We start from the raw sequence: 13,968 nt of genomic DNA, 5'->3' as shown, positions 1-13,968 counted from the left end.
ATTTCTTATTGACGAAGTATTTAATTTTATGTTACTTCACAATTTGCAAATAACAACGAAGTAATTTACCTGTTACACTTCATTATTTTTTATTTTGATGAAGTAATTGTTAAAAAAAGACTTCGCTATATATAACTTAATACACTAATATAATTAAATTCATAAATTATCCATCTAAAAATGATGAATATCCACGAATCCACAATTACATATTCATCAATCCACAAATAACCCAAAAATGTATCCACAAAACCAAAAGTATATCCAAAAATCCACAATGACAAACAAAATATTTATCCCAACATACACCATCCATTTAAGCACCTACATAGGAGTAAAAGAATTCACTCCATTCACTTCTGACCTCGTCATATTGAGATTGGGTGTAATATTGGTTCTTGATGCATCCTGCAAACTGAAATTTGAAAAAGAAAATACATTAGATTCTTCTATTTCAAATAAAAATTGACAGATATAAAATATATCAGTACTGGTAGAGGCAGGTTTCATTTGAAAGTACGAATTTATTTCATTTGCATCTTGAAATAACACCGGATAAAAATTCATAACATGTCACCACTCTCCAAGCTGAGATAGCGCCTGTTGTTTCCATCTAGTCTACATCCATTACAGATTACCCCAATTGCATGAAGACAATCGCACTAACTAAACCAGAGATCCTAATCTCTGTTGAAGCCAACACAAGAAAGAGATTGGAAAAGAATAATGCAGCTCACAAAAAAACATATTACAGAAATCAGAAGGAAAATTGTCAAAAGACAGAAGTACTGAAGCTCATTCAATCAACATCGATAAATGAACTACTCAAGCAACAACTGGAAAGCATAAAAAAAATTCATTAGCAGTAATGCGAAGAAACAAAACAACAATAAACTAAGTGCAGTAAAAGCCAATTGAATTACTAAAAACCAAGAAATAAATTTCCCACAACAAAAAAACATTATTTGAAGATACATTTCAAGTAAACTGCGCCAAAAAATTATCATTTTCTCAATCTGTCTATGATGGTAGTATAAGATGCAGCAGCATAAATTTTCCACCCAAACGACAGCTGTATTGTTTTATTCTACACCAACATGAATCAAATTAGGCACTTCGAAACCTTAATAAATTTTTTTTCCAGCATAGTTATTACAATGGAACCTACACCTTCAAGATGGTTAGTTGCATTTACATTTGCGTGAGGACAGATATAGACCAAAAAAACAGGAAAAAAAAAAACCAGATCACCTTAAACTCCAACAAAATCTGAAGCAACCCAACTTCTTGTTTCAAGAAGCAAAATCTACTTAAAAGTAAGAACAGATAGAATTTGTGCCACTTGGAAATGATACAAGAATCTTGAAAAAAAGACAACACTTACAGTCCAGAATCATACTCCCGTATATGATTTCCGGGCTTCAAATTTCTTGATAAAACCAACAACCCACCAAATAAAACAAATGAAAAGAAAGTATTTTAACCAAAACATATATCAGCAATAAACATAATAAACACAAAAGCTTAAGATTACAACATAGAAAATATGAAAATCAGGAACAAAATTTTCTTTTTTATCACTAATATAAAATATATCACAATGACAACAATTCATCTCAAGAAATTATCTCAACAATAAAATATATCCCAATGGCAACAGATTATCTCAACAATAAAATATATCTTAATGGCAACAATTCATCTCAATCAATCAACAAATTTATCCCAAGAAGAAACTCACCATCTTCTCCAACTGTGGATCATCGCAATCGACTATCTCTTTCATGTACCTCATGACACAATATTCACATTCAACCGAACCACTTTGTTTCAGATTACCCTATAATGGAATTGAAAAGTTAATGCAACAATCACAATCTAATTAATAACCACTACCAATTCATGTATTCATAAATAAGTACGATATATACCGTCAATATTTTAAAACCTGGCCCTTTAGAAATACCCTTCGAGGCATTGTACATCTTCACCCCACTACATTTTAAAAAGTAAGAAGTTATTTTTTTTGCATATTTATAAGTTAATGTATTCAAAATCAACATAAGCTACTACCTACTTTGTCACAATAGTTTTTCATGTATCATCTCGGTTCCTGTTAGACGTAGAATCCAATAAATATATCATATTCTTATCTTCGTTGACGATTGTCAAGATCCAATGGTACCTGAAAAATGAAATTACAGCATTGACTATCATGAAGTAGAAATCTATAAATAACTAAATTCTTACCCAGTGTTGTATGGGATGAGGCAGATGCTATCTCTACACACTGCTTCCAACTGGTCAGCAATATGTTTTGATAAGTCACGACCATCTGTGCCAATCGGGCATGTAGGTATATTACCGGGATCCACAAACGAAAAATAATCAGCCTTGTCTTTTTTCTTCAAATCTTTGTAGAGGTGACTGCATGATATAGATGCACAAATATATCGTTTAGAAAATTTTCAAAATATGAACAAGTACCACAAAAAATATTATATAAATGCACAAATATTGTAAGTTAGACATATACCCCATGTAAACTAAAATTTGTCTGGCACCTATCTCCCTCATCTCCATAAAGCGTAAGATATCTTCTCTTAGCAACCGTATGCTTTTAGGACGTCCAAACATGGCGTCCTCAAACTCAATGTATATGGTATCCGATTCATTCAGCAATCTAACAACATGAGAGTAGATATACTTGCACGACATGGGTAATGTTTTCTCAATTTCTTTGAAATTGTCGCGCTGACCAGGAACATCCGCAAGCGTAAATGATTGAGGTTTCCCCTTCCTCTACAATTTAAAATATTATTCATACAAGTATTTTAAAATAAAACATTGTTCGAGCAACATATCTGACAGTTGCAAACACAAAGTCAAATGAAAACCTAAAGTACCTTTGTCGTTGGAAAAATAACCAACTCTTTAGGCCAACCAACAATGACTCCAACAACATCATTGATGATTGTTGGTCCAAACTTAATTGGGATCGGAAGCTGTGCTTTTTCATCTAAGACAACATCAATAGATACCTTGAAGTTCTCTTCCCCAAGTGGAACATGGTAAATCATAACATTTGGACCTCCTTCTGATATTATTGTGCCATAAGCCACCACGTTTTCGCATTTTTTTACAACCAGGTGACATTTTTCCCCTTTCAAGAACAAAAAGACATGATATATTTTTATATGGAGGTGAATAGAATTTAATTGACATCAAAATTCAGAGACATACTGTAGAACCCGTAACTTACACTACGTATAAGCCATGCATAATTCTAGTATTTTAAAGTAAATTGATTTTATTGCATGAGTACTTAAAGTGCCTTTCTGTAAAGTTAATTATTTTATTTCAGTAGTTTAAATTTTATTCTTTCAGTTATTTCAGTGAGGTCGGACTGGAGTTGGAGTTTAGAGATAAAATTTAAGGTTCAGAAAATATTTCCAGAATTTATTTTAGCTAGTAAATAAGTTCATTTATATTAAAAAGGAGGTTTGAGGATTTAATTTAATTACTTGAGGTGAGTAGAAAATAAATTTATTTAAGTTCCTTAATTAAGGGGTTAGTTCACTAAATTAATTAAGGAATAGGTAAGACTCTTAAGGTATTAAAATTTATCAACTAAACAACATTTCCCCTTCATTTTTATTGTGTAAATTCGGCCACCCTTAATTGATTAAGCATTGATATGCCAACTCACCCTTTGACCCATTCTTTGTTATTTTAGCATGCTAACCTTTTAATTATTAATCAACCTTAATTAATTAATTATTAAGCTTTATCCTAGTCTAGATTTTCATGAGAGAATCGGCCACTCATTCTAGATCCATCCAAGAAGCCATTTGATATCAACCAATTCAAATTTCAAAAAGAGAGGAGACTTGGTCATACCATTTGAATTCCTTTATTAGTGGATCTCCCTCACTCTCCTAACCATCACCTCCCCTCACCCATGAACGAAAATCAGAGCCATTTCAGAGTAGAAAACCGTGGGTTGCATAGCTAGACTCAAGAGGAAAAATTCAGTAGCAAGCTAGGTAGCAAAGCGCTCCACTCCTCCACGCCGAATCGTTTTTCTTTCGAAAAGAAACCAGGCATGCATATATTCTTCCTTGACTCTTCAATCAAGTCCTATTATCATTATTTTTACATGTCATGAACATCACTTTCATGCTAAAACCGAAATATACCAACAATTTTCAGAAAATTAAACATGCAGATTTTCGGTCCCTCTTGTGCCTTCACGGTTTTGCTTGTTTTTGTATATTCAGGTGGTTGGCTTGACTCCAGGCTCCCAAGGCAACATCTAGACATGTATTAGGAGGCATTAGGACCACGTTGGTCCATTCAAACAAACCCCATGCATGATGAAATCCGAAAATGACAGCAGCTTTCCATCGGTGCCATTTTGTGCTTCAAAAATTCCGTTTTTGCTGTCAAGGGGAAAGGATCTGATCTTGGCTTCCCTAAAGGCCTGTAGCCATGATAAGATCACTTCCCTAGCATGTCTATGATGTGACTAAGTCGCCTTTTTGGTGGCTTGGTCCATGGTGAATCGGTTTTTAATTAAAACGCTAGAACAGCCCAGCACCCCCTTTGGCTTCTCCCTTTGTGCAGCATGTGTGGTTTGGTTTTGGTGGTTTGGTGTGGATCTTGGTTGGCCTATGGCCTGTAGCCACGGTTCATACCATGCCCCTAGATGTCTAGGTCATGCCATGGTCAATCAAATGACCACTGGAACGAGACGAGACAGCAAGCGAAGCACAACACCACACACGCACGCATGAGTGTCCTCGGTAGGAGTTTTTGGTTGGTTGCTGGAATGGTGAGGATTGTGGCTGGCCTAGGGCCCCTAGCCATGGTTCAAAGCATTCCTTGGGATGTTGGTAAGAGGTTTTGGTCGGTGGTTCAAGCCCCAATGGCCATTAGCCTCGCAAACGACACAAGCAAACCAAGCACAGTTGCTGTATTTTTGGACAGCAACTTGCTGTGTCGGTTCGGTGGCTCGTTCAAGTTCTCGGTTGGCTTTTAGCCCATGTCCTTGGACTGGAGAGTGCCTCATTGAGCTAGGAAGGTCATGTTTTTGGCCGTTTGTCATTCGGATCATTTTTGAGGTCGTACGAGAATTTACGGTGCGATGTGCCAAATTGACTCTCGAAAGAGCGTTTCATGTTTTGGCCTCCATTCACCTAGATTTTGGCTCTCACCATTTTAGGAGCATTATTTTATCATTTTAGGCGTATTTTAATCATGACTACATGACGGTTTAGTGTTGGTTCGGGTTGGTTCGGTTTCATGATTAAATACGAAGTCGGTAGGCGTAATTGTCACATTTTAGAATGTTATTGCATAGTTTGGTCCCATAAATCTTTTGCATATTTTTCATGGCATATTTTGCAGCGAGCCTGGGAGAGATCCAATCCATTCAGTAAAATTGTTACAGGATATTTAATTCAGTTATTTAATTATATTACGTGCAAAAATACAAATTTTGAGATTTATGCGATATGGCTTGTGGTCACTTTTCTATCATGATTAAATCCGGTCGCCAGTTACCGGTCCGGTCGTCAGTTACCGGTTATGAGAGCATTACTTAGTCCTGTCGCCAGTTACAGGCCCGGTCGCCAGTTACCGGTCAGTTCAGTTGTTTCACCCAGTACTGTGGCAGTGGTCTGATCAGACGTACATTACTAAGTCCTGTCGCCAGTTACAGGCCCGGTCGCCAGTTATCGGTCAGTTCAGTTTAGGGACCACATGCATAGACCATAATCTCACCAGAAAATTATTACAGGCTATTTCAGTACAGGGCTCCAAGGTGCAAACATTTTTCACTATGATTTTCAGTTCAGTTATGCACGTATTATAATTAATCATGACACGACATTTTTACGTTATGCCTCATGACATGATATTTTCACTTGCATGCAAGCTTATTATTTATTTATTTACTCGCTATTTACGATATATGCATGTTGAGTCTTTAGACCTACTAGAGTTGATTGTTGTAGGTGCTGATGATGTCGGGACCGAGGGCGGGGACCAGTGAGCAGGCTCGAGTCGGCAGTAGTAGGACCCGAGGACCTCAGTTCAGCATTTATTATTATTTGATGGCTCAAACATTTTAATTATCGTTGGAAAAATCTTTTACTGTTATTCCGAAAATGTTAATTTTTTCCGCTGCCACTTTGAACATCAAACTTTATTTATCAGTTCAGTTATGAATGAGGCAATTTTAATTATTTAAAAGAAAAATTTTAAATTTTTCGAAATTTTCAAGTAAGGATTTTTAGGCATCTACAGCTGGTATCAGAGCAATGGTTCTGTATAGGGTTGTACTACTACTGATCTCGAGAAGCTCATGAAGTCACGTCTTCGGTCTGTAAGTTTTACATTTACGCATTTCATTTAAAGCATGAATAATTTTCAACAGCATGATTTCATGAGATATTTTTTTCGCCCAGGTTTTTATTACTCAGTAATTTAAATTTAAATAAATTATGGAATTATGCATGTTGGGTACGTTTGGAATTGGACATGTCTAAGAATTCGAATATTGGGCTTTAGGAGAGGTTGAAAATGATTTGATTATATTAATTTTTAGGTCAGTAGTGTTGATGTCCTCCTTATGGGTTATAAGTTAATCTTGAAAATTATGAATGCTTTTGAGACTTGTAGAATTTCTAAGAAATTATTAACGGTTCTTGGTTGCTAGTCGAGTAAATTTTTTAGGATTTCATATAAGCAATAGCGATTCGAAGACTACGAGAATCTTTAGGATTATAAATGTACAATTTGAGGATTTTAAGTATCTATGGAAATGTAAGATTAATTATGAGAATTTATTTAGGATGCATTCTCTACATAGTTGGATTTAAGGATTAAATTGCAGGAATTGAGAATTTTAAGGACCTAATTGTAATAAACAATGATTTGAGGACCTAAGTTCAAAAATAAAATTCTAAGGGACTATTTTCGAATTTACCAAATTTTGGGATTAAATTTCGAGTTCGAGAATCTAAAAGTTTAATGAGGTAAAGATGGAAAATTTTATGGGGACAATGATGCAAATTTCGAAGAGTTGTAGGGCCAAAATGTAAATTTGGAGAACTGTAAGGATCAGATTGCAATTTTCAAAATTTTAAGGATTAAATGCGAACTTTTGAGGAATTGGAATTTTAAGTATTTATAGAAATGTAAGACGTGTTATGGGAATTAATTTTGGATTTAATAAACTTAAGGCTATTGAACCTTATGATGCGGGAAATCTATAAAATGAAATTGGGAATACTGAGAACTAATGGGTAATTGTGGAATTTCGAGATTTAGGGAAAAGTTGGATGATATTCGAGGAAAGTAAGAATTAATTTTACAATTTTAAGAAATTTGAGAACCTATTTAGTAGTAAGTGAGAATTGAACGGTTCAAATGATAGGAATTTTCGGTTATTTAGACTCGAAGGAGATATAAAATATTTAGATATTTGGGTTATAATGTTATAATGAATGGTAACCAAGGACATTGTAGAATGAATCAATCTTAGGCGTGAAAATTTAAGCGTTAGTGAAATAATATTGTGGCAAATTAAGAATTTGAAGTGATGACAATTTAAGGTGAAGTTGATCAGTCAGTTAAGTTATAAGAGTAGACATTGAGCTAAAAAAATTTTTGGAACTTAATTTTGGTGTATCATAAGTTTTAATCATGATCTTAAGAGTTAAACTTATAACTTTGTTGGAATTTGATTTTCTAGAAAGTTGGGTATGATTGATGATTAGGTTATTTGATAGAGACATGTAAGAATGGAGGTAGACACCTTGTCTTGAGGAATTTTTGTAATGAAGAAACTTGAGAATAAGTGAATATGTGTGTTGGAATTATGTTATCCAACACTATTTGGGTTGCGTAAGTTTGAATTTCAAATTTAGGGGATATGCGTTCATACGAAAATTTTGGGTGAAATAAAAACAAAAGAAAATTAGTTGTGTTCAATATAAGTTATCAATTGATGAATATTAAGATTTTTATCAAGTAAGGAATCTAAAATCTTGATATGGAGATTCTAGAATTCTATGGTTTATAAGTGAAATTGGTTTATTAAAGTTGGTCTAATGCTACCATGGGCTAACTTATTAAGTTTATATGCTAGAATTAAGTAAGCATTAAGGATACATAAGAATGCGACACTTGTTCCAATGAGGAGTTCATAGTCCTAGGCCTCAAGTAGATTGTAATTGGGGAGAGGATACTTTGAGCAGGTAATTGATGCGAGAAGTGTTATTATTAAGGTAGGAGGTCGATGTTGTATAATTGAGTTTTATGAATTAACGTTATCCGAGGTTTAAGATTTACAACGATTTCACACCCGGGATGCACTTCTAAATAATAAGTTACATAAGTTTGGTGCCGTAAGATAAAGATTCGATTCAAGGATTTTAGGCTAATACTACTATGAGGTTGAAATAAGGTATAACCTCTAAGCGTTCTACTGAGAATAGAAGTCGATCAGTAAATTCTGGTACAAAGGTTTTTTTTAGTCGAACTGCATAAATGCTGATATAATAGGTCGATTAAGGTTACGAGTATAGTATAAGAAAAGTAAGGTGCGATAAGTTTGGACATCCATTTCTAGAAGGAGGAATTGTGAGATAAGTCAAAATTCGAGGTTATAGAAAATAGAACTAAGTCACCATAGATCGTTTTAAGTTGAGATCCGTAAACGAGAATTTTTGTAGGCAAATTTAATTTGGATTGGGGAGACGTAAGGACGAGTTAACACTTATCTTATCAGAGTAGCGCATCGGAAGCGTGGATTATTAGGATTCTAGAAGTAAGAGTCTAAACTTTTTGTTTATCAAGGATAAGCGAATTTCGAGGACGAAATTTCTTTTAAGGGGGGAAGGATTGTAGAACCCGTAACTTAGACTACGTATAAGCCATGCATAATTCTAGTATTTTAAAGTAAATTGATTTTATTGCATGAGTACTTAAAGTGCCTTTCTGTAAAGTTAATTATTTTATTTCAGTAGTTTAAATTTTATTCTTTCAGTTATTTCAGTGAGGCCGGACTGGAGTTGGAGTTTAGAGATAAAATTTAAGATTCAGAAAATATTTCCAGAATTTATTTTAGCTAGCAAATAAGTTCATTTAAGTTAAAAAGGAGGTTTGAGGATTTAATTTAATAACTTGAGGTGAGTAGAAAATAAATTTATTTAAGTTTTTTAATTAAGGGGTTAGTTCACTAAATTAATTAAGGGATAGGTAAGGCTCTTAAGGTATTAAAATTTATCAACTAAACAACATTTCTCCTTCATTTTTATTGTGTAAATTCGGACACCCTTAATTGATTAAGCATTGATATGCCAACTCACCCTTTGACCCATTCTTTGTTATTTTAGCATGCTAACCTTTTAATTATTAATCTACCTTAATTAATTAATTATTAAGCTTTATCCTAATCTAGATTTGCATGAGAGAATCGGCCACTCATTCTAGATCCATCCAAGAAGTCATTTGATATCAACCAATTCAAATTTCAAAAAGAGAGGAGACTTGGTCATACCATTTGAATTCCTTTATTAGTGGATCTCCCTCACTCTCCTAACCATCACCTCCCCTCACCCATGAACGAAAATCAGAGCCATTTCAGAGTAGAAAACCGTGGGTTGCATAGCTAGACTCAAGAGGAAAAATTCAGTAGCAAGCTAGGTAGCAAAGCGCTCCACTCCTTCACGCCGAATCGTTTCATTCTTTCGTTTTCTTTCGAAACGAAACCAGGCATGCATATATTCTTCCTTGACTCTTCAATCAAGTCCTATTATCATTGTTTTTACATGTCATGATCATCACTTTCATGCTAAAACCGAAATATACCAACAATTTTCAGAAAATTAAACATGCAGATTTTCGGTCCCTCTTGTGCCTTCACGGTTTTGCTTGTTTTTGTATATTCAGGTGGTTGGCTTGACTCCAGGCTCCCAAGGCAACATCTAGACATGTATTAGGAGGCATTAGGACCACGTTGGTCCATTCAAACAAACCCCATGCATGATGAAATCCGAAAATGACAGCAGCTTTCCATCGGTGCCATTTTGTGCTTCAAAAATTCCGTTTTTGCTGTCAAGGGGAAAGGATCTGATCTTGGCTTCCCTAAAGGCCTGTAGCCATGATAAGATCACTTCCCTAGCATGTCTATGATGTGACTAAGTCGCCTTTTTGGTGGCTTGGTCCATGGTGAATCGGTTTTTAATTAAAACGCTAGAACAGCCCAGCACCCCCTTTGGCTTCTCCCTTTGTGCAGCATGTGTGGTTTGGTTTTGGTGGTTTGGTGTGGATCTTGGTTGGCCTATGGCCTGTAGCCACGGTTCATACCATGCCCCTAGATGTCTAGGTCATGCCATGGTCAATCAAATGACCACTGGAACGAGACGAGACAGCAAGCGAAGCACAACACCACACACGCACGCATGAGTGTCCTCGGTAGGAGTTTTTGGTTGGTTGCTGGAATGGTGAGGATTGTGGCTGGCCTAGGGCCCCTAGCCATGGTTCAAAGCATTCCTTGGGATGTTGGTAAGAGGTTTTGGTCGGTGGTTCAAGCCCCAATGGCCATTAGCCTCGCAAACGACACAAGCAAACCAAGCACAGTTGCTGTATTTTTGGACAGCAACTTGCTGTGTCGGTTCGGTGGCTCGTTCAAGTTCTCGGTTGGCTTTTAGCCCATGTCCTTGGACTGGAGAGTGCCTCATTGAGCTAGGAAGGTCATGTTTTTGGCCGTTTGTCATTCGGATCATTTTTGAGGTCGTACGAGAATTTACGGTGCGATGTGCCAAATTGACTCTCGAAAGAGCGTTTCATGTTTTGGCCTCCATTCACCTAGATTTCGGCTCTCACCATTTTAGGAGCATTATTTTATTATTTTAGGCTTATTTTAATCATGACTACATGACGGTTCAGTGTTGGTTCGGGTTGGTTCGGAGTCATGATTAAATACGAAGTCGGTAGGCGTAATTGTCACATTTTAGAATGTTATTGCATAGTTTGGTCCAATAAATCTATTGTATATTTTTCATGGAATATTTTGCAGCGAGCCTGGGAGCGATCCAATCCATTCAGTAAAATTGTTACAGGATATTTAATTTAGTTATTTAATTATATTACGTGCAAAAATACAAATTTTGAGATTTATGCGATATGGCTTGTGGTCACTTTACTATCATGATTAAATCCGGTCGCCAGTTACCGGTCCGGTCGTCAGTTACCGGTTATGAGAGCATTACTAAGTCCTGTCGCCAGTTACAGGCCCGGTCGCCAGTTATCGGTCAGTTCAGTTGTTTCACCCAGTACTGTGGCAGTGGTCTGATCAGACGTACATTACTAAGTCCTGTCGCCAGTTACAGGCCCGGTTGCCAGTTACCGGTCAGTTCAGTTTAGGGACCACATGCGTAGACCATAATCTCACCAGAAAATAATTACAGGCTATTTCAGTACAGGGCTCCAAGGAGCAAACATTTTTCACTATGATTTTCAGTTCAGTTATGCACGTATTATAATTAATCATGACACGAAATTTTTACGTTATGCCTCATGACATGATATTTTCACTTGCATGCAAGCTTATTATTTATTTATTTACTCGCTATTTACGATATATGCATGTTGAGTCTTTAGACCCACTAGACTTGATTGTTGTAGGTGCTGATGATGTCGGGACCGAGGGCGGGGACCAGTGAGGAGGCTCGAGTCGGCAGTAGTAGGACCCGAGGACCTCAGTTCAGCATTTATGATTATTTGATGGCTCAAACATTTTAATTATCGTTGGAAAAACCTTTTACTGTTATTCCGAAAATGTTAATTTCTTCCGCTGCCACTTTGAACATCAAGCTTTATTTATCAGTTCAGTTATGAATGAGGCAATTTTAATTATTAAAAGAAAAATTTTAAATTTTTCGAATTTTTCAAGTAAGGATTTTTAGGCCTCTACACATACAACCTTCGTATTTGAAGTGCCGCAATCATAAACTTCTTCCACATCATCTGACAATTTTGAGTCTTTCACTCCTGAGAACTTGTTTGATGCTACAGTCTCAGAATATCGATAATTGATTAATGGAATCACGGCAGCAAGTTGAGACCTCAGCATCTCCAATTCAGCTTTCAAACCATTAGTCTTCTCCGATTGTGCTTTTACATTTTCAATCACAGCTTTTGAGATTGTTTCTCTCTTCTTTCTTGGAGTTTTAAAGTATACTTGTGGTTTTACGAAACCTCCCACACCTCGAACCCTTCCATAGTGTTCTTGGCTTCCTAAGGCAGCGGTTAACACGTCATTCATTCCCGAAGATTTGAACTCTCCTTTGCCTTTCTTTTCCAACAATTCATCCTACAATTGGAGACATGACAAATCAATTCACAAACTACAGTGTTATTTATCTAGGTAATATGGCGATTGAATAAAACTAAACATTTACAATTTTTTCAGCTACTTCTGATGTCTTCGAACATGTTATGTTGCCAGATTTGTCTTCTCGAGCTTTACGCCAAAGCACAGATCTATCAACTTCCTCATCTTCAGCAACCAATTTTTTGTTCCGCTACAATTTCAAAGCTCATATGTTTAATAACATGAAGAACATGCTAAAAATTACAAATATATTGCTCTGTTTCTTACCAGTTCAGCCTCGAAGCCGATGTAACCCTTGCGAGACATTCTATGGTGATATTTACAATGCATGGTCCGTTGTTTTTGTTTTTCATGAGTAACCTGCATCATTATGTTGGCTCAGTTAAGTATTGAATTTAATAAATTCGTGAGGAAACATATCAATTATTAAAGTACCTCCCATGATGGATCCAGTCTCGCATCCACAAATGCTTTCCAATCCGCTAGTGAGAGTTGATACTGACTTGGTGGAGAAATCAACTTTTCAGGATTATCTTTGTTCGGCCAAACAAATCTACTAGTCAATTTGTTTTTGAAATCTCGCCACTTCTGAGATGCTGAATTCATCACAGCATACTCACTTTCTGGCGCTAATTCAAAGACATTCTGCAACAAAAACAGATTAGTTAGAGGTGCAAGTATGACTGTAAATTCAAATTGAAGCTTGTACATACCGAAATCTCTTCCCACAGTTTTTGTTTTATGTTTTCTGGAACTTCAGGCCATGACTTTATACTGACTGGCACCATGGCTCTAGCAATAGAACCAATGTATGATTGTAAAGCCCTTTCATTTGCATTGTATGCTGGCCGCCCCATGTCATCATAATCAATCTTTGCTTTTTTCCCCCATCTGGCAGTAGCAATTAGTTTACCCATCAACGTAGGGCCTCGCTTGTTCCTCTGCACATCTACAGGATGTTCTTCTCCATCAGTAAGTACAGGGTGCTCTGCATTAGTAACTTCATTTAGCTTATCATCATGTACTCCTTGTATCATCTCAACTGTAGCATTTGTTTCCTTTTTTTTTACGACCCATTGAGCCTTTTTCTACATATTTACATGAATGAAACCAATGTTAAAACCTACACAATAACATTAACCATTAAAATAACATAAACAATAATTCTAATAAGACATGTATAAACATGACATAAATAATAACATAAATAATAAACATGACTTGTAGAAACATGGCATAAATAATAGCAATGAGGTTATGTTTATAGCATAACAAAAAACATGACATAAAAGTGAAAGACATCATTTTTTCTTGTTCGTTTCCCAGCCACCCTCAGTTTCTGATCTAAAGTAACTTTCATGAGCCGGAATACAATGAGTATCAACATCATCAATTGGTCGAGAATCAGGAATACTAGTCCAACCATCATCATCTCCACATCGATTTGGCACAGGGAGTACAATTGACCACCCTTTTTGTAATGGGTCATCAATATAAAAGACTTGATTGACTTGACTTGTAAGGACAAATGAGTCATTCTTGTGCACTATTTTGGTCATATT

At 35.9% G+C, this 13,968-nt stretch overlaps 1 protein-coding gene across 1 annotated transcript; it reads right to left on the bottom strand.

Moving 5' to 3' along the window:
• Nucleotides 1-2,014: 2,014 nt before the first annotated feature.
• LOC142541136 (uncharacterized) lies at nt 2,015-12,375 on the bottom strand. The gene is made up of 5 exons (XM_075647745.1): nt 11,996-12,375; nt 2,907-3,163; nt 2,537-2,802; nt 2,251-2,427; nt 2,015-2,185 (listed from the first exon to the last, which is right to left on the bottom strand). The coding sequence occupies exons 2-5, from the start codon at nt 3,078-3,080 to the stop codon at nt 2,095-2,097; spliced, it is 708 nt and encodes a 235-aa protein (XP_075503860.1). The 5' UTR covers nt 3,081-3,163; nt 11,996-12,375; the 3' UTR covers nt 2,015-2,094.
• Between the last annotated feature and the right edge of the window lie 1,593 nt (nt 12,376-13,968).

This window comes from Primulina tabacum, chromosome 3, assembly GCF_025594145.1.
Source record: "Primulina tabacum isolate GXHZ01 chromosome 3, ASM2559414v2, whole genome shotgun sequence".
NCBI classification, from domain to species: Eukaryota; Viridiplantae; Streptophyta; class Magnoliopsida; order Lamiales; family Gesneriaceae; genus Primulina; species Primulina tabacum.
The sequence above is the reverse complement of the archived record's forward strand: the minus strand, read 5'-3'. Positions and strand labels throughout refer to the sequence as shown.